The following is a 21,312-nucleotide window of genomic DNA, read 5'->3' as shown; positions in this document are numbered from 1 at the left end:
CTTTTTTAAAAATTAATATTAAATCTTCGAAATCGGCCTTTTATTTTGCTGTTGCTTCTTGTAACTTCGAAACCATCCATTTATCACGTTCTGAGGCTTTTAATTTTATGGAGTCCCAAATTGAAGAATGTGGGTTAAAAGTGTTAAAAATTTAAAATAGAATGTTGATTATTATTATTATTATTATTATTAAATTGCAGTCTGAGTAAAAGTAAAATTATCAATCCAATTATAATCCAATATATTATTATTAAATTGCAGTCTAAGTAAAAGTAAAATTATCAATCCAATTATAATCCAATATAAATTAGGGTGTGTTTGAAAACCTAATTGAGTTAATGATATTTTCCTAAACCCAAGGAAAAGTTGTTGGGTTTGGGCCAGCAAAGTTAGATGGGCTCAATATTTGATATGAAACATTACTAGTGGACGTCTCAATATAATAATTGAGATATTACTAATAAAACGAAGGGAGTATTAGATAATTTAATTATTAAGGAATATATAAATAAAAATTCCTAAAAGTAACAATTTATTAAATAAAAAGAATATATGAAAGAATCCTAAACTCCTAAAGTATTAAATAATTTCATTATTCTCAATTTAATATTGCAGTATGCATCATTGTTATTATTTTCATTTGATATTATAAATGTCATGTACTCTTTATATTATTTCTTTATACACTGACTATACTTCCCAAAAGTGATGCAACATAACTAATGGGATGGATAATAATATTTATATTTATTTATTTAAATAGGTTTATTTAAATATATCACTTAATTTCAATGTCCGCCGTACAGCGCACGAAAGATGTACTAATTAAATAATAAAAAGAAAATTATAATCCATGACCATGAAGGGAGAATGGTGTTGGCGGCTGCCAAGAAGACGACACCGGCGACAAAGCTCCATGATGGCAGAGATTATGGCTGTTATACACAAATAATTTTATGTGTTGAAAACGATCATTGTCCCGGTGGAGATCTTTATACTGACTTGGTTCTAGATGTGAGAGCGATGACAGATGAGGAAAAGGAAGATCAATGCTTACTAAATGACATTAAATAAAGAAATTCTTAACATGACTTGACGGAATTTGTTGATTGATATCAAGCATGTGTATCGCGAGGCGAATGAGGCAGCTCACTCGCTCGTTAAGTTTGCCGGTAGAAACTCTGATTCTGTTTGTTGGTCGTGTAATTTCCCTAGATGGTTGAGGGACATTGTTGCTGCTGATATTTCTTAATATATATGAGTATATCTTCATTCTAAAAAAGAAAAAAAAAATATAATATATGTTTCTTGCCCCATTTCATTACATGAGTTGTGCATGTCATCTCCGTGCAAATTTAAATTCGATTCATTGTTCAACTCAAATTTGGCAAATAATGTTTCAGCAATTCGTCATTTGCATCCAAATAATTCATACAAAAGATCTTTGTGTTGTTGGCCTTCGATGTTGCTAGCATATATTTGGGAATCATTGTTGATACGACATAATTTGGATGTCTGGAAATTGACTCCCGAAAACATCAAAAAATTGTACTTTGATGAATTCATAGTAAGTGTTATATATATTGATTTATGTTATTTTACATTTATCTTTAATAAATATTAATTAATGAATAATTTTTCTATAAAAAGTGTACATATGGCCTGAAAAGTTTGAGAATCAAGTCTACAAAAAATGATCTCAAAGGGCAGCCATGAGGTATAGCGACTTCGTGCACAACATGAAGTTAAAGAGGGATGATACAATTGAGGGAGGAGGTATGCCTGGATACATTGACGAGGATGCATGGAAGGGCTTTTGTGAGTATTGGGATACCGAAAGTGTCAAAGCGAAGTCGGAAAAGGCAAGACAATGTAGGTTATCTGAGCCTGATGGACCGGGCATCGGGATTGTCAAACATAAGGGTGGATCAATATCTGTTGAGGTTCTCGCTCAAGAGTTGGTGAGTACCTTAAGTTAATATCATTATTATTATTATTGTTTATATTGCTCAAGAGTTGGTGAGTACACTTCACAGCTGAATGGGGCTAAGAATAGAATGAGGAGAAAGTGGCTAGTGAGCAAGTGTCACTCGAGGTAGAAGGGCCACCGGCCTCCTTCAAAGTTGTAGCAGAACAAGAATTGTAAAATGTAATTAAGGATATCTTCCAGGTTTCTTTCCCACTTGTTATCTCATTGAGCTATTCATTCTATCTAGAGTAACAACAAAATGAATATTAGTTGTCGTTAAGTTGATCTAGAATCATCATATGACATTGATGTTTCTATTTCTATACTTGGTGGTATCATATATAGACTTTCTAAAATTCGAGGCAAAGGACACTAGTGATGTCAGTTAGCATCATGCATCTAAATTATTGTTTGTTACCAACTTGAATTAAATAATACTCACAGTTGAAGAAAGCATGCATGCATGTTTAATATCTCCAACCATAATACTGTTGCTCTTATTTGTTTTTCTATTCGAGATTTGCTCTTGTTTGTTAATTAATGCTCAATGTATATATATAAGAAACAGTGGAAGTTTGTAACTTATAATATTGCATGAAAGTTTTATTCTGGAGTCTACGGACTATTTTCACATCCCTTCATGTATCTTCATTATATGATGCAACTGAAACTTTTATGATTAGTTGTTTTCCCTGAATTTAAATGGATTTATTTATGATCATTAAATGGATTTATTTAAAAAAGTCAGCCAGCTTAGCAGTTTAATAGAGACTAGATATGATTGACATTATTCTTTAATATATTTTAATATATTTTATACAATATATAGTTTTTATCAATTAGGTGGAGATACAAGAAATTGCTACGGAGATGAGCCAATCTCATCCTGATATGTCCGTGGATATGAACAAGATTTATTTGGATGTCTTGGAAGGAAGTTTAGATAAAAAAAAACAAAGATTGTTTGGCACATGTAGCCTCGCGTCGACCTTGAAGATCGATATATCAGGAGAGAGTAGTACTTCTGCTATGTCCGACATCGACAAAGAGCAGTATGTCACTCGCCTAGGAGATGTAGAGCAGCAGCTGCAAGCGGAGCGAGAAAGGACATGATCTCGATTAGAAGAACATGTTAAAGTTGCAATGGATATTATCAAGCAGTTACAAGGGCAATCAAGTAGCGCCACTAGCCATCCAAATCCACCATCACATGTTCCATGATCATATATATGTATTGATTTTGATATTGACTATCTCTAGTTGTTTGGTTTTGAAATACTTGTTAGTTATGTGATTTCTAAACTATTTTGGTTTATGACTATTATTTCTAAGTGTTAGGTTTTGAAATTCTTGTTAGATATGTGATTTCTAAACTATTTTGGTTTATATATCACTTTGATATTCACTATTACTAGGTGTTTGGTTTTAAAATAGTTGATGAGATAATGAGTATATGTGTTGGATATTGAAATAATATTAATTGTTGCTAGTTATGTTGGAAATCGAGTATGTAACAGGTCGTAACTAGGTAAAACAAAATTAAAATAAAAAATACAAAATTTCAGCAAGTTAGCTACGGCTTAGCTACGGATTTTTCCGTAGCTAAATCCAAATGACCGGTAAAAAAATCCGGTCACCCGATTCGTCTATTGGCAAACGAGATACGGATATTTACGTAGCCATTTAGCTACGGATTTTTCCGTAGCTAAAGCTATTGCTGATCGTTAGACGACGATTACGGCGACACACTCCAGCGAGGGAGATTTTCGTAGCTAAATCCGTAGCTAACATTAATGACGAACGTATTTTTGTGGCTAAAAATTTAGCAACGAGCGATATACCATCGGATGACGTCCGTTTTCGATCCGTAGTTAAAACTGTTTAGCTACAGAATTAGTGTTTTTAGCTATGAAAATTTCCATAGCTATTTTAGGCGAATTTTGTAGTGGCTAGAGTTTCTTCCAAAAACGTGTGTTTACATTACTTCAATAATTATAAATTCTATGAATTTTGGATAAATCGAAAAAAATTATTTACGTAGGGTGAATACGCTCGAGGTTATACACGCTTGATTTCGTCGAAAAAAAGAAGAATAAATAGAAAACAATGATTTGAAGATCCTTTGGTATTAAATTTCCCCTAAAAAAAGTGACGTCAATTTGTTGATGTTTTAAAGATTTTTACAGAATAATTTATTCCCTAAATTTGTAGTGTATAAATGGAATAGAATCAATAAATATTACCACTTCCAAAATTAATATGTATTAAGGACATTATAATTAATTAAAAATCCATTTTAAAAGAAATCGATCCGGTTCAATTCAAAATTAAAGGATATTTTTGAAACTCAAAATTAAAGGATATTATGTATATACGTAAGTTTATCTTTTTCAATTTATTAAATACGATATCCAAATTTTATTGTAGAGTCCTATTTCTTCGCCGCTCTGGCCTTATATATTTAGGTGAATTCTATCAAATTAATCAAAGGCTGAATTATAACACAATAATGGATCCTATTCCGAGCAACAACGATGTTGTGACAGAAATCCTCTTGCATCTACCCACAAAATCCCTCTTGAGATTCAGAGCCGTCTGCAAATCATGGCGTGACTCGATCGATTCTCGAGCTTTTAGAAAATCGCACACTCAGCAACACGAAGAAGAAGAAGACGATGATGATACGGCGCTTCTGCAATTCAGTTTTCACCGAGATAGGGTTTCACAACTGTCAATGATGTTCCCACCTAACGGCAGCTCGTACAACAACTTCCCGGCCTTGGCGGAGTTCTTCGACGACCACCTGAAGCCCGCCGTCACCTTGACGGAGACCGGCCGTGAAGTAACTGAGCGCGGCAGCTTCGTTAGGATTGTGGGGCCCGTTAACGGTCTGATCTGCATCCACCATAGGAACTCCAACGGTCCCATTGCTGTATGCAACCCTAGTTTAGGCAAAATCAATATTCTGCCCGTATCTCCGGCTTGCTCGTTCCACCAAAATCATCGTCGAACGATAGATCGCGACGTCGGGATCGGGTTCGACGAGGCTGCGCAAGATTACAAGGTGGTGCAGGTGCTGTCCTGCCGCGGACACCGTGGCTTTCACGCGTCGGTGTATTCAAGAGCGACGGATTCTTGGAGGGAGTTGGGCCGCGGCGGCGTTATCGATCACGATCAATTGTACATCCGCTCGCCGATAAAGTCGTCGCGCAAGAACGGCTCCTTCTCCCACTGGCTAGCGATTCGGAAAGTGGGAGGTGATGAGTATGAGCACGAGATGGTGTCGTTGGACGTGAAGAATGAGGTGTTCAGGATGTTGGAGATGCCGGATTATGAGAGTTTGAACTGGTTTGTGCATGGAGATATCAAGATTTTTGCAAAGGGTGATGACTCTTTTGTTTTGTTTAATTACTGTGTGATTGATATGAATAATTGGAAGGCGCCTAAGTGGTTGAAGATATTTGGGTCGAGAATTGAGGAGGATACGCTGCGTTGGGATGTCATGACGAGTATTGGACCATTTTGTAGTGGTGTTATACCCATGGCCTTGTGGAAGACGGATTGTGTGGTTTTAAAGGATTTTTCTAAGAGGAAGAAGGAATTGATTATTTATGATTATTGTGCGAAAGAATTTGTTGGGCGTTTCGAGATGAAGACGTGTGATTCCGAGATTTTTGAGTACAGAGGAAGCATTGCTTTGCCTTAATTTGGAGTTGAGTAGGAATTATTCTTTATTTTTTCTATTTTTTCTTTTATTTATGCTTTTTTTTCAGCATTTTTTTTATATTTAAATTTCTGCATTTTTTACAGCGTTTTATTTACATATTGCCACAATTTATATTTTCACTTTATATTGCTGGCCATTAATTAGACGGTATTAGCATAATAATACAACGTTTTCTTTGAGTTTAGTAGTTTTTTTCATAACACAGACCAGGATTTTAATCTTGAATTCAGTGATCCACCCCGATTACTAATCCCCCATCCATACGCAAACCAGGATTTTAATCTTGAATCCAATTCTCCTTTCTGCCCTTGATTTTCAAATATTATCGAAGCTAAATTTGGGTGGCCGCTTCATTCGACTCTCACCATTTTCAAAGCTCCATCTGCTGTGCTCGATATGATTAAGCCTCCTCCTCCCTCTCTCGGCTTCTGCCGCCGCCTCGACAGCACCGCCGTCACCGGAGACGCTCTTTCAAAACGATGTCCAAAAGAAAAGAGAGAGACAAGTGGCTGACCCACCATCCAAGACTTTAATGTTGGTTCAGTTTTTTGTTAGCTTCGAATTTGAGTACCCATTTGTACTCTGTTAATGAATTTTTATTTGATCTTTAAAACAAAAAAAAAAAACGGTGGAAGGTTTTTGGTATGCACAAAGTATTTTTTTTTTAGATAAAGGGCTATTGGTTATTGAATGAAGGAATCATCGGCGGACGGAGGGGCGCAACCACCCTCGAAGAAATCCCCCCTCTTCGTCGCCTCAATTCTTCATTCTGAGTTTAAATGGATCTGGTATGCAGCTGTCTATCATTATGGAATTGGGAAACTACATTTGCTGCCTATGCCCTATTAAAACTGGAATTGGGAGGTGCCTTACGATCTTCTACCAAGAGCAACCGTTCAGGCATTAAAACAAACAGTTGGTGGCTAAGAAACACTGCAAACGAAGCTGTAGACTAATCTATTTAATATATAAAAGATGAGTTTTCTCTCTCCATCTTTTCTCTCCATTTTCCTATCAATTTTTTACTATTTTGTTCTCTTTTTTATTTATAATTTTAATTATTTTCTAAACATCGTCAAATTTATTTTATGAAAAAACATTCAATGTGCATCTTAATTTAAGTTCGGCAGAAGATCTTTAATATGGTATAAAAATTATTAAAAATGAATTTAAAACGAATAGGTTATTAAAATTTCAAAATACTTTATTTTCTTTTTCTTTGTTCAAAATTTACAACTTTTTGTTTATGTTTATGTATGAAAATATTTATTTATTATCATTATGTGAAATTCTCTATAATAATAACATGTAATATTAATATTCATTATCAAATAATTTAAAATAATTTAATAACTATAATTATCATTACACTTTATACATAATTGAAAATTGCATTTATAAAGTTAAACCATATTTTTCATTTGTTATATTTTGTTTCTGTTTAATATTTATATTTATTTATTTATTTAAACATGTCGTTTAATTCAATTTTACCGTGCATCGCACGGATGGACGTACTAGTTAATGAAAATGATGGAGTTATTTCTGCCATTACGAAATTATTTTGAGGATATAATGGGTAAGGTATATTGTTATCTAATTTTAACATTTAGTAAACTGCTTAAACGTAGTAATTAATCTTACGAGTCAAACACACAGTCAATACTAATTAATCTTTGTTTAACTAGCTTATCTAAATGGATTAGTTTGTTGGTTTATGAACAAAGAAATTTTATGTTCGATTAGTAGTTGAAGTGTTTTTATTTATATTTATATAGGAGTATTTTTTTTACATACACTTGTGATATTTTTCATAAAATCAAATAAGATTAGCTAACTTAAAATCAAAGAAGAATTTTAGTTAGAGAAAATAAAATTTTAAGACATTTTATTCGTAAATAAGACTTGTTAATTATAAAAAAAAAATTTGTAAATAAGACTTTATTTAAAAGTAAATCAAATAAAACTTTTTCTTAATAGCAAGCATATATAGGATTACAATTACTTAATGGAAAATATGAATTTTCTAATAGCAAATATGACTTTTTATATTAGCAAATATATTCACAATGGCGGTGATTGCTTGAGACGCCGAGAGTCAAGAGGGTAGCAACGTAAAGGACGCGACGATGAGAGAGAGGCGGCGCTGAAAGAGACGCAGAGGCTGGCAGCGTTGAGGAGAATCTACGGCTTGATTTGAGGGTTTAAGCTTATAGGAGAGAGAGAGAGAGAGAGAGAAGAGAGATGAGAGGTATGCAACGACGATGGCTACGACGAAGAGAGTCGAGGTGGCAGTGGCAGTGGCGATTTTATGCTAGAGATGTGGCGGCAACTACAGGTTGCTCAGTCTCTTAATATTAATTACCTAACAAGATTCTTATTTGCTCTAAAAAAAGTTTTATTTTGTTGAAAAAAGTCTTATTTGATTTTATGAAAAATATTATTTATATTTAAAAAAAATCATTTACGAATAAAAGTCATATTTGCTTTTTAAAAATATGATTTATATTTTAAAAATACGATGTTACACATTTTTTCTAATTTACACGATTTTGCAAATTCTGCAATAGTGGCGAAAGTGTATAATTATGTATTTTGCATGGTTATACACTTTCGGTGTAGAATGATAAAAGGTGGAGACATATGTTCAATATGTAAAATACAAGAGATTTCCACATATATTAGGGAAACCAAATAAATAAGAAATATATTACCATATTCAACCCTAATTAATATTTACATAATTAAACAAAGTCGCACAAAATAAAATTGAGAAAAATATGAAAAAAGAAAAATTGAATATGAAAGACAAATGACTCACCAAAATGCGAGACATAAATATTTCAATTTAAATATGACTTGGGGTAATATATATATATATATATATATATATATATATATATATATATATGTACGCACAATTTTAAGAGTTATTATTAAAAAGTAGCCCGAATTTTGATCTCGTGGTGAATTTTTAGCCCAAATCTACAAATATTACAAATATAGTTTAAATTTAACTTTATTGTTCAGTTTATAATACGACTCTAACTTTCGACCAATAGAAGGTGATATAGCTCACTGTAAATTGACTTGGTATTGAAAAAAATCATTAAGTTTTCTATCTCCACACAACTCTCAACGTCAGATTTCACATCAAATTAAAATTTGAAACCCTTAAGTGAAACGACGACGTTTGAGAATTGATGTGGAAATAAAAAATTGATGTAATTTTTTTTTTTTTTGACATTGCAAGTCAGCTTTCGACGGGCCACGCCATTCCTTACCTTACCAAATTTTGACGAGCTACACATTGAACAAATAAAAATAAATTCTAGCTATATTTATATATTTTTTTGTAAATTCCCGGTAAACAAATCATCCTGAGATAAAAATTGGGGCTATTTTTAATAATAACCCTAATGTTCAAACTCTAACAAAGAAGATACTGAGCTCGGGCCCACTATTCCCATCGGGATTCATCATATAATACGTCTCGGAGTCTCTGGAGCCGACAACCCTCTCAAAGTGAGCCCGCATGTAGGTGAGCTCCCCCTCCGCAGCGGCGGCGACCGGCAGCACGCCGGCTCCCATGGACACCGCATGCAGCAGCTGCATGACCTTCAAGTCATCCACGGTGGGCTCTCTCTTCACGGCATACCCCACTTTCCTCCCATTGCAGTACATCGTCCATATGGGCTCATCGATGAGCTTGATCCTCTCCGACGGGTTCTTCTCGCTCTCGAGCGCGATCCTCACGAGCCCGAGCCCCATGTCCTGCAGCAGCTTCCCCGTCTGGATGGAGAGCTCCAGCACCAGCATGGGCAGGCACCTAGGGTTCTCTTGGATGGCCAGGTTCACGCGGGATCTCCGGTGCCCGAATAGGGTTCCGCTCATCTGCTTCCCGCCGTGCACGTGCCCATCGTGCATACGGCTCATGTGCATGGGGGCCGGCATCTTGCACGGTGGGTTGATCACTGGGAATGACCGGAAAACAGACTTCACCCGCCGGAAGAGTTTGGTGGATTTTGATGGGGTCTTCCTGTGGGACGGCTGCTCGAGGGAGGGTTGGGGCCTCGTCGGGGATTGGTCGGGCGCCACTGCATTGGCGGCCGGCGGGGGCGGACGCTTTGGCGTCGGGGGCTTGTGTTTGGGTGTTGGCATTGTATTTGTGGTGAAGGAAGATGGAGAATATTGAGGGATCATATATGTGGGCAATGGGAAGCATTTGTGGTGGAAGTGTAGACCAAAATATGAGTAGTGGCAGCCACGATTATTTTGCTAAGGTTTGGGTCTTTTATTTATTGGAGTTTGGTACGTTTTAGTTTATTATATAAAGTGTTTTGTTGACTTAATTTGGCACTTCTTTCGGAACGAGTTAATAATATGAGTTGACCTTAAATATTTTTGGGAAGCTTTGCACTTTAATTCCTTAATTTCATAGTACTGTATTTATTTATCTATATCTCTGTCAGTATCATATAAGTACATATAATGTATCTAAAAAACGTACATGTATAACGTTATGAACTGATCTTTTAATAAAAGTAAATTTGTTGTTGATGTTGGAATGTATATAAATGGGAGTTTCCTCAGAAAAAAATATATAAAAGAGGACGCGGGCGCGGGCGCGGGACTGGGAGAGCAACAGAGGGTGGGCGTGGGTGGTTGGTAGAGCTGTGGAGGGTACATGCACGGAGCAAAGGGCACGGTGGAAGTGTATTTATTTTTGGTCAAGTAATTATTGTCGTAAGAAAAAATAATTATTGATATAGAGAAAGACAATGTTTCAAAAATATTACTTTTCTTCATATTGGTTATTATTTTTCATCACAATAATAATTAGTTCGTATAATTCATAATTTTCAACAAGTCGTGACAGGCAGAGCAGCGGAGGGCGCGAGAGGGGAGCGAAGAGCGCGGCGACGATGTATATTTTGGTCAAGTAATTATAATTGTAACAAAAATTAATTATTGATATAAAGAAAGATAAGGTTTCAAAACATTATTTCTCTTCATGTCGATTTATTAATAATTACTTTGAATTTTTCGGTCCAGACCTGTAACCTGTGCCCTGATTTGCCCCAACCCGTCGTGTCCCAGTCTGACCCGTCTCACTCATACACTCAATCTCACAAGAGAATTTGCGTATATAAAATGGGTGGAAATCTTTTTTATCAACATTTGATAAGCATGTTAAAATACACACTTCCACAAGAACATGCAGAACATATCCAACCCTACAAACATACCCTTAATGTCACTTCCTTTACAATTTTTCAACAAAATTTTCTTAGCACATCGGAAATTTTGGTCGAAGATCCACGCTATACCCCAGAGGCGCCCTGCCATTTCTTATACGTTGAAAATTTTATTCCATACCATATTAAATTACAATATTTTAATGGATTAATTACAGCTAAATACGTGAAGTTGTCACATCACTTTTAAAATTTGAATTTAATACTACCTTCATCCACAAAAATAATTTTAAATGGGGACGGCACATATTTAATAAAGTAATTGAGTGTATTAGAAGTGAATAACGAATCCCACTTTTTTTTTTTGAGAGAAAGAACGAATCTCACTTAAAAAGTAATGTTACTAATAATGAAATTCCACTTAAAAAGTAATGTTAATAATAATAATTAATTGTATTGTGAATGGAGAAATGAATTCATCATGTGATAGAAAGTTTCTAAAAATGAAAAGGGACTAATTTTTGTGCACGTCCTAAAATGAAAAAAATAGATTATTTTTTATGAATGGAGGAAGGAAGAGAGTACATGAAATTTCAATTTTTCTCATAAAAATTGGGTCAAAATCAAAGTTAACTTAGCAAAATAAAAAATAACTTGGCAAAATAAATAAGAAAATCTAAGTTACCCATTTCTCTCTCTCTTTAAACCATCCAGAGGTGAGGCAGCTTCCTGCTGCTGCCACAAACTGCTCAGGCATCTTCGTAGCTGCTAAATATACATCCTGCGCCGTGCTGGGCTTTGGATAAAATTCCTCAGCAAGAGTGGTGTCAACACATACTCGGACCACTTGATATCATCTTGAATCATGTGTGTTCCTTCTCCAACAAAGCGTTGTTCTTGAAGAAGCCGCTGTCGAGCTTGTCGCCCCGCCGTCGTTGTTTATGAAATCGGCGCTCCAATTCTCGAACTTGACGTTGCACGTGGCGATGGATCATTGTTATTATTATTATTATTATTATTATTAACTTGGTTTGAGGCGAGGAGAGCCGACATGAAGGTGAGAAGACCACACTACAACAAAATTCTCCAGTAGTGATATGATTTTAGTAAATTTTGTTACTTACACAAATTGATACATCCACACTTGCATTTATATATTTTTTTACATATAAAAATGTAAGTAAATTTTGTTATTACAAAAATTGATACATCGTCAAATGTCACTATATTTTGTGACATGCAGGGCCGGCCCTTCTTCAATTCAAATGGGGCAAAGGCCTAGGGCCCCCAAATTTGAGGGGCCCCCAAATTTAAAATTAGTTCTATTAGTAGTATTTTACTTAAAAAAAATTTATAAGTTAGTATTATTTATTAATTTTAAATTTATTAAATAAATATTATTTGATATTGATATTAAAAATTTATTTTAAAATTATAAGTGATACAAATGTGTTATACTTATCATAAGAAAATAAAGTTAATTGTAGAAGTTTTTGAGTTTGTCAAAACATCATATTGTTAATTTAATGTTTCAAATGCATGTAGGATATTGTTAAGTATACCAGTTATTGTAGTGTGAATAGAAATATTTTTTGTAAATTAAAATTGATAAATTCACATTTGCCGATTACTATGTCTAAAGAAAGATATATTAAATGTGCTAACAATTTTGTGCATTGAAAATGAGATATTGAAAACACATTATTTAGGGCTGGTAAACTTGATCTTAAAAATGTTATTGATGATTTTGCTTTTCAAAAGCTAGAAGATCAAAATTATTTCATTATTGTCATTTAGTTTATTGTACTTATTAATTAATAATAAAGTTATGTAGTCACACAATCATGAGAGACAATCACATGCTATCTCTATTCGATGACAAAAATCTCAAATTTTAGTGTGCATGTGTTGGTCAAGCGGTAAATGGTTAATGTCTAAAGTCAAAGGTCTTGGGTTCAAGTCTCTTATGGAGCGGCCTTTAAATCTCTTTATTTAATAATGTTTGTTTATAAAATAAGAAAAAAAATATATATAAAAAAAATCTCAAATTTTCATTTTAATAAGGGCCCCTTTTTTCGTTTTCGCCTAGGGCCCCCGGAATGTCAGGGCCGGCCTGTTGGAATATAAGTATATATAATGGAGAATTTATTTAATTGGTAGGAGAAAATTAGGAGAAATTGGTTGTGGACGTGTGTGTGTTTAAGAATTTGAGTGGGAGGATTGTTGTTTACTAACACAATTTTTCTTCAATTCACTTCCTTAATTACTTGCTTACTTACAATTCCACAACATAGTTACATATTTATAGTGGTACATACCCACCTTCTAGATTATTTTATTTCTAGGTTATTCTACTAATTAATTCTACTTTATCCTAACTCATTCTTAACAATTCTAGATTTTTCTTCATCTCCTCATCATTCTCAACTATTCTAGAATTTTCTTCTTTTTCTATCTTATTCTCAACTATTCTAGATTTTTCTTTTTTCTTCTACTTTTCAAAATATCTAGAATACTCTTTATAAAATATCTATACAAATCAAGTTTATATTCCAACACTCCCCCTTAAACTTGATTTGTCATTCTGAGCAAAACTCCGAACTTGGCGAAACCCTTTCCCGACGAGCCTTTCTTTATATTTTTCAACTTCACCTTTAAAATTCTTCTTAACCTTATGCACCCACCTGACTCCAATGGCCTTGCGCCTTTCCGGTAGTGTCACGAGCTCCCACGTATCATTCTTCTTTATTGATTTGATCTCTTCGTCTCTTAAGACTCGCCAATTTTCACTATTTGCCGCTTCTTTAAAGCTAACAGGTTCATAATTAGCAGATAGGCAGAATAAGGTAAGATCATCTAACCTTTCAGTGTCTTCATATATCTCATCCAAATTCCTTGCTCGTGGTGTGGCTCTTTCATTTAAGAAAGATGGTGGCGAGTCTTCAGTGACTGGCACTGGTGAAGCTGGTGGAGTCACTGGCTCTTGTTGGACTTCTCCAACTTGCTCTTCTGCCCTTTGTTCTTCTAACTGTGGGATGTAGGTGAAGTCCCCGTTGGAGCTGAAATCCCAGACTCCTTCTTCGTCGAACTCCACGTCTCGACTTATCACTGTTTTCTTGGTATTTGGATTATATAACTTATAACCTTTAGAGTTAGAGTCGTACCCGATAAAGATGAATGCTTCGCTTTTATCGTCAGGCTTCTTCCTTCTCTCATCTGGTACATGCACGTAGGCTTTGCTCCCAAATACCTTTAGGTGGGAAATTCCTGGCTTTCTCCCGCTCCAGGCTTCTTGTGGAGTCATTCCCCACACGCTCCTTGTCGGCGATCGGTTGGATAGGTACACCGCGCACGCCACTGCTTCGGCCCAAAACTCTTTAGGCAGATTCTTCGTCTTTAGCATGCTCCTCGCCATCTCCATGATTGTCCTATTTTTTCTTTCCGCCACTCCATTTTGTTGGGGGGATCTCGGAACTGTCAGGGGCCGCCGAATTCCATTTACTTCGCAGAATTCTAGAAACTCCCTTGACGTGAATTCTCCGCCTCGATCGGACCTCAGGGCCTTGATTTGTCGTCCGCTCTCCTTCTCGACGGCAGCTTTAAATTTCTTGAATGCATCAAATACTTCCGAGTTCTGCTTCAAGAAATATACCCACGTTTTTCTAGAAAAATCATCAATGAATAGCAGAAAATAATTATTTTTACCCAGGGAGCTTGGATTTATTGGCCCACACACGTCAGCATGAATCAACTCCAGTGGCTTTTGAGCTCTTGAGCTTGACTCCTTTGGAAACGGCTTTCTGAACTGCTTCCCGAGTAGACAACCTTCGCAAAGTTGATCGGGATGTTTGATGGATGGTAAACCTCTCACCATCTCTTTCTTTGATAGCAACTCCAAACCACCAAAATTCAAGTGCCCAAACCGAAGATGCCACAACCAAGACTTATCTTGGTAACACGCTTTTAAGCATTTTGCCACATCATTTCGAATATTCAATAAGAACATTCTATTTTTAGACATTGGCACCTTGGCAATAAGATTATTTTTGCCATCTCTTATTGAAAGGTTATAATCTCTCATGTGAATATCATAACCTTTCTCTAAGAGTTGTCCCAAACTCAAGATATTATTTTTCATATTGGGCACGTAATAAACATTGGAAATAAATTCATGATTTCCATTCTTCAAGAGAATTAAAATTTTCCCTATTCCATTAACTGGAATTTTAGATTCATCACCAAAGGAGACGTTGCCACTTACCGACTCATCGAGCTCCACAAACATATTTCTTTTCCCGCACATGTGATTGCTAGCACCAGTGTCGAGGTACCACGTGTCATCTTGTCTTCCAGCTTCTCCTTTATATGCCAGAAGCACACTACCAATATCTTGATTTGTACTTTCGGCGTAATTGGCCTTCTCTTCAATCCTTACTTTTTCACTTCTGCACTCGGAAGCATAGTGCCCAAATTTATGGCAATTATAACACTTTATCGAAGATTTATCGTACCTCGACTGCGGGTTGCTCCTCCCCCGACCATTTGTAAACTCCTTTCTTTCACTACTGTTGACGAAGCCTCCTCGTCCTCGTCCACGTCCACGTGCTCGGCCTCTGCCTCGATCTTGCCCTTGGCCACGTCCTCTCCCGGACTTTCCATAGCCATTGCTCGGACCTTCTTCTTTCTCTTTCCGGCTTACGTGCAACTTTAAAAGTTGCTCTGAAATTTCTTGGTTCTTCTTTTGCTTCTCCTCGTATGCTTGCAACGACCCCAACAAGAGATCGATCGTCATCTCCTCCAAATTTTTAGTTTCTTCAATTGTGATTACTATATGCTCAAATCTTGGAGTTAGTGAGCGTAATATTTTCTCCATAATTCTAACATCCTCCAATTTTTCACCATTTCTTTTCATTTGATTAGACACCGCCAACACTCTTGAAAAATAATCCGAAATTGACTCGGACTCTTTCATATGCAAAGACTCAAACTCTCCTCTTAAAGTTTGAAGTCGTACCTTTTTTACTTGTTCCGCTCCTTTGCACGCGTTCTGGAGCTTCTCCCACGCTTCTTTGGCGGTACTCGCATTTGAGATCTTCTCGAAATCGTCGTCCCCCAGCGCTTGATAAATGAGATAGAGAGCCTTCTTGTCTCTCTTTCTCGCGTCTCGCAATCTATCCTTTTGTTGTTGGGATAGTGCGGCCTCGTCCTGCGGCTCCTCGTAGCCGTTCTCCACGATCTCCCAAACGTCGTGGGCTCCTAATAGCGCCTTCATCTTGATGCTCCAATTGTCGAAGTTGCTCTTGTTGAGCATGGGGACTTGAAACGATTGTAGATTGGCCATTCCACAGGTAGGATTTTATGGCTCGGATACCACTTTGTTGGAATATAAGTATATATAATGGAGAATTTATTTAATTGGTAGGAGAAAATTAGGAGAAATTGGTTGTGGACGTGTGTGTGTTTAAGAATTTGAGTGGGAGGATTGTTGTTTACTAACACAATTTTTCTTCAATTCACTTCCTTAATTACTTGCTTACTTACAATTCCACAACATAGTTACATATTTATAGTGGTACATACCCACCTTCTAGATTATTTTATTTCTAGGTTATTCTACTAATTAATTCTACTTTATCCTAACTCATTCTTAACAATTCTAGATTTTTCTTCATCTCCTCATCATTCTCAACTATTCTAGAATTTTCTTCTTTTTCTATCTTATTCTCAACTATTCTAGATTTTTCTTTTTTCTTCTACTTTTCAAAATATCTAGAATACTCTTTATAAAATATCTATACAAATCAAGTTTATATTCCAACACGGCCCTGGTGACATGTTTTAAATTTTGTGGCACACATAATAGCTCTTCATCATAAAATATAATAATTTTATTTACTGACACTTGTAGAGTGAGAATTCATGTTACTACTGGAAAATTATGTTCTAATGGAGCCAGCGTTAGCACCGCCGTGTTTTTAGCTAGCTTTGAAATGATTGCAGATGATGTACATTTTCCGACGACTTTGAGCTCGAATTGAAAAAGATTCTAGTGTTGGGGGTTCATAGAGAGATAGTGTGAAGAGACAAAGATGGAGGGTTGCAGCAGCAAGATGCCTCAACTCCGGATGGTCGAAGAGAGAGGGTGAGAGTTAGAGAGAAATGAGAGAGAAGATGGTGAGTTCGAATTTGTTTTATTTTCTTTCTTTTTTTAATCTTATATGGCAATTAGATTCCACATCAGTTTTTATTTTGCGAAATTAGCTTTGATTCTGACACGATTTGATTTCAGGGGAAAAATTAGAAAAATTAAAAGTTCAAGTTTTTTTTGTCATTCAAATTTTAAAGGTCACTTGAAAAATTAGAATTGACAAAAACATTGTGTATTAGCGAAAAAATAACCCTTTTCCAAAAGGTCCAATTTTTTTTTTTTTACTATTTTAAAGGTGAGACCATTTAAGTAACTTACGCACTACTACAAAATTGTCGGGTAGTAATATGATTTTAATGACATCAGATAAATTGTCATAAATTTGTTATATCTTTAGATGTAATAAAATGGGGTTATTGCCATAAAATACATCAAGTTTGCTAATTTTCTGATTTATATCATCATTTTTTTTTTTGCCAGAAAATACATGAATTTATAATTTATTTGTAATTATCTCACAGTGAATATTTCCGGCGAAATCGAAACTTATGTGTCATTTACGTAGCTTATGTGGCACTGACGTACCACTCACCCCCCCCCCCCCCCCCCCCCCCCCCCCCCGCGACCGTCCTCTTCCTCTCCCCCACCCAAACCCCTCCGCCGCACACCCCCACCCCTAGACCGTCCTCCCCCCCGCCCACGACCGTCCTCTTCCTCTCCCCCACCCAAACCCCTCCGCCGCCCACCCCCACCCCCAGACCGTCCCATTTCCCCCCCCCCCCCCCCCCCCCCCCGACCGTCCTCTTCCTCTCCCCCACCCAAACCCCTCCGCCACCCACCCCGACCCCCAGACCGTCCTCTTTCCCCCCCCCCCCCCCCCGACTGTCTCCCTCCACCACTCCCGCTGCCGCCGCTTCTCCTGCTCAGCGGGCGGAGCCCTTCCCTTCCCCCAACCCCGCCGTCACTACTTCCCCTCTCGATCTCTGTCGCCTTCACCCAAAGTCTTCCAATTTGCAAATCTATAATTGAGCATGGTGAAATTGGTGGTTTTGGTCGAGTTTTTGAAGAAATTGGTGGTTTTGGTCGAGGAGAGAAACTGGAGGGCGGCGGAGGTCGAGCTCTGTTGGTGGAGGAGGGCGGCGGAGAGGGGGCTCTGCTGGTCGGGGAAGGCGACTGAGAGGGGGCTCTCCGGGCCGAACATCGGGTGCGTGCAGAGGATATCGAAATGGTGGCGAGGGAGAAGAGGAGAGCGACGGGTTGAATTGAAGAGAAGGAAGCCATAGCTACTAATTTCGGTGGACTTTGGTGGTCGTGGCGATTTTGAGCTGTGCGTGTGTCTGTGTCTCTGTGTGTGTGAGATAGGGGATGAGAGGGCGGCGGCGGCGACGCTGTCGTCGCCGGAGAGAAGGAAGAATGGGGAGGGCTGTGCATGTGTGTGTGCGTGTGAGAGAGAGAGAGAGAGAGAGAGAGAGGGAGAGAGAGAGAGAGAAAAGTGTGTGTATGTGTGATTTGGCATTTCCGGCAGCCATATTGGCAATTCCGGCAGTCATGTTGGCAATCCGATTGCCACCTCAGATTAATTTGGGCGAAATTATAAATGGTGGGATAATTACAAACAAATTATAAATTCATGTATTTTTTGGCAAAAAAAAAAGTGATGATATAAATCAGAAAATTAGCAAACTTGATGTATTTTATGGCAATAATCCCTAATAAAATTGAGTTATAAGGTCCCCCACATGCATCTATATACTTTTATTTCATATGAAAATATAAGTAGATTTTGTTATTTATCAAAATTAATACATATATTTTTTTTTTTGATCAGGAAAAAAGAGATGTATTGCCATGGAGCAATGGTACCAGAGGTACCGAAAGCCAAAAAATTAATACATATATAAATGTCACTACATTTTGTCACATGTTTTAATTTTTTTTTTAACAAACCTAATGGTTACCAGTCATCACAATATGTCAAAATTTTGTTTAGTGTCACAATTTATAAAAAGCATACCAGTGTTTTTTACAACAAACATTCACTAAGGATAGCTAAATTGAAAATATGTGACTAGCTAGGGCAGCGGGATTAAAAACGAGAATAAAAAGTGGTCATGCTTTACTTGCTTGCGATTTAATTACTGAACATTCATTCGTAAATAGACACTTGAATACTAAATAAAGATCTCAAAGGATCAAAGCTGAATAATCATAATATGCTCACGCGAACAGAGTGAAGTATTTAATACTCCCTCCGTCCCCAAATAACTTTCTAATAGAGGACGATACAAATTTTAAGAAAAAATTATTAAGTGTATTGACAGTCGAAAAAAAAGTGTTATAATTAGTATTGAAAATTATGAAAATGTGTAATAATTAGTATTGAGAATGATGAAATATTGAAAAGTATGAATAAATAAAATATTATTAATGGTGGGATAATGTCCCAAAATGAATAGAAAGTTATTTGGGGGACGTCCCAAAAAGGAACATAGCAAATTATTTTGGGGACGAAGGAAGTAGTACTTAATCTAGTGAAAGTCAACATTGTTTGGGAAACATAAACTATTAGAATCCGGAGATGAGTTCATGCCAGGATCTCATAGGATAACATTTCAAAATATTCTCAACTAAATTGAAATCCATAACCACCACAGAGCATATACTGCATAAACATAAAGCGAAAAATTGAGCTTTAGCATCCTCATAGAATTCGATTACTAGCATTTAAATGCAGTAACCTTTTCATTGAATGCAAATCTTGACAACTTCCTATTCAACCTACGAATCTTCTAATTTATTCCCTTCTAAAATTCGAACATTGAATGGACAACGAACTAACGAGCCTAATAGCCGAAAGATGAGCGCAGAACATAACTAAAAACTTGAAGCAAATTTTTTGTCCTTCATGTGTGTGAGGGGGGCGGGGAGGGGGGGGGGGGGGGGGATTCACAACTACTGGATATTGTGCTATGCGCCTCATCTCACCTATTGATAAGAGCGATGGAATAAGCTAAGAATTCTTAGGAGGATTCTGATTGGGTCTTCTAATGGACTTCAATTCCCTTAATTAAGTTGAGCCCAACTCAAATTAAGTTTATTAATATTAATTAATTTCATTAAAGAATTAATATTGCACGACATATCCTGATTCATATTACGAATATGGCTCATCGTCATTTAATTATTTTCCATATTTAAGATATCACATATCAATTAATTAATTTAAGTTTGCTGACAACTTCAATTAATTAATCTATTATCCAAGAATATAATTGCTCTAACATAATTATTGCATTTGGAAATAAATCCAATTAGTCTGGTTCTAGTACAATAAACCTTATTAGTACTGGTGAATCGTGATTGAGTGGATAGGGTTTTAACCGGGGAATCATAATCGGGTTGGGGATTTTACCTAGTATTGAACGTGAGAGTCGGAAGAGAGTGAAATAGAATTGAATTGCCAAGAACAAAAAGGAGTCTTCCGTTGTATTCAGAAAGAGCACGTAAAAATACATGATACAAGTGCATGGGTATTTATAGAATACATTTGAGGGGCAAAATAGTAATTTCAGCCTTGAAGTCATGTTCCCCGCGTGGTCAGGGGTACTGTGGTAATTTTGCCTGCCTTCGCTCATTCCTCTGCCCAGGGATAGAGAACCGTGTGTATCGGGAAGTTTTTGATTCCTCTGCGAACAGATGATTCCTCTGCTTTTAAGCTTCCCGAGTAACGTGGTCATTTCTGCCGTTGACTGTCCGTAATTAAATGGAGCATCCCTCTGACCTCAGTGATTCCTCTGACCCGAGTGATTCCTCTGTCCAAGCCCATTCCTCTGCTCTGCATATATTACTCCTCATCAAGTACCTTAAGGGAACATCATCAACACGACATCAAGACACAATTTTATATAATAAGATAAAAACATTTCTCAAGTCTAAATTACAACCACCCAAGATATCGAGAATATTGGATTATACTAATCCTCACCCATGATAAATCAAAGTAGTACATAATAAACATCGTACACACAATATTATTAATATATTTTTTTTTGAAGCAATTATTAATATAAATTATGAAATAACAATTACACAAGATCTCATTGTTAATGTCATCAACCATAAAGAACTTAACAATAATAATAATGATGATAATAATAATAATAATAATAATAATAATAATAATAATAATAATAATAATAATAATAATAATAATAATAATAATAATAATAATAATAATGATGTTGGAAAATTAATGAAATATCCTAGCTAG

The 21,312-nt window shown here is 36.3% G+C and overlaps 2 protein-coding genes across 2 annotated transcripts; one reads left to right on the top strand and one right to left on the bottom strand.

Annotated features, from left to right (window-relative positions):
• The first annotated feature begins 4,478 nt into the window (after positions 1 to 4,478).
• On the top strand, positions 4,479 to 5,675 carry LOC131005414 (F-box protein At5g49610-like). The gene has a single exon (XM_057932405.1). It carries the CDS (start codon positions 4,479 to 4,481, stop codon positions 5,673 to 5,675), a length of 1,197 nt encoding a protein of 398 aa, XP_057788388.1.
• A 3,301-nt stretch (positions 5,676 to 8,976) lies between these two features.
• Positions 8,977 to 9,955, bottom strand: LOC131017768 (protein MIZU-KUSSEI 1). Its single transcript, XM_057946491.1, has one exon. The coding sequence runs from the start codon at positions 9,897 to 9,899 to the stop codon at positions 9,120 to 9,122; it is 780 nt and encodes a 259-aa protein (XP_057802474.1). The 5' UTR covers positions 9,900 to 9,955; the 3' UTR covers positions 8,977 to 9,119.
• Positions 9,956 to 21,312: the final 11,357 nt, after the last annotated feature.

The sequence above is a fragment of the Salvia miltiorrhiza genome, chromosome 1, assembly GCF_028751815.1.
Source record: "Salvia miltiorrhiza cultivar Shanhuang (shh) chromosome 1, IMPLAD_Smil_shh, whole genome shotgun sequence".
NCBI classification, from domain to species: domain Eukaryota; kingdom Viridiplantae; phylum Streptophyta; class Magnoliopsida; order Lamiales; family Lamiaceae; genus Salvia; species Salvia miltiorrhiza.
The sequence above is the reverse complement of the archived record's forward strand: the minus strand, read 5'-3'. Positions and strand labels throughout refer to the sequence as shown.

Coding starts and splice junctions, on each gene's coding strand:
- LOC131005414 (XM_057932405.1), top strand. CDS start 4,479: ATGGATCCTATTCCGAGCAACAACGATGTTGTGACAGAAATCCTCTTG.
- LOC131017768 (XM_057946491.1), bottom strand. CDS start 9,899: ATGATCCCTCAATATTCTCCATCTTCCTTCACCACAAATACAATGCCA.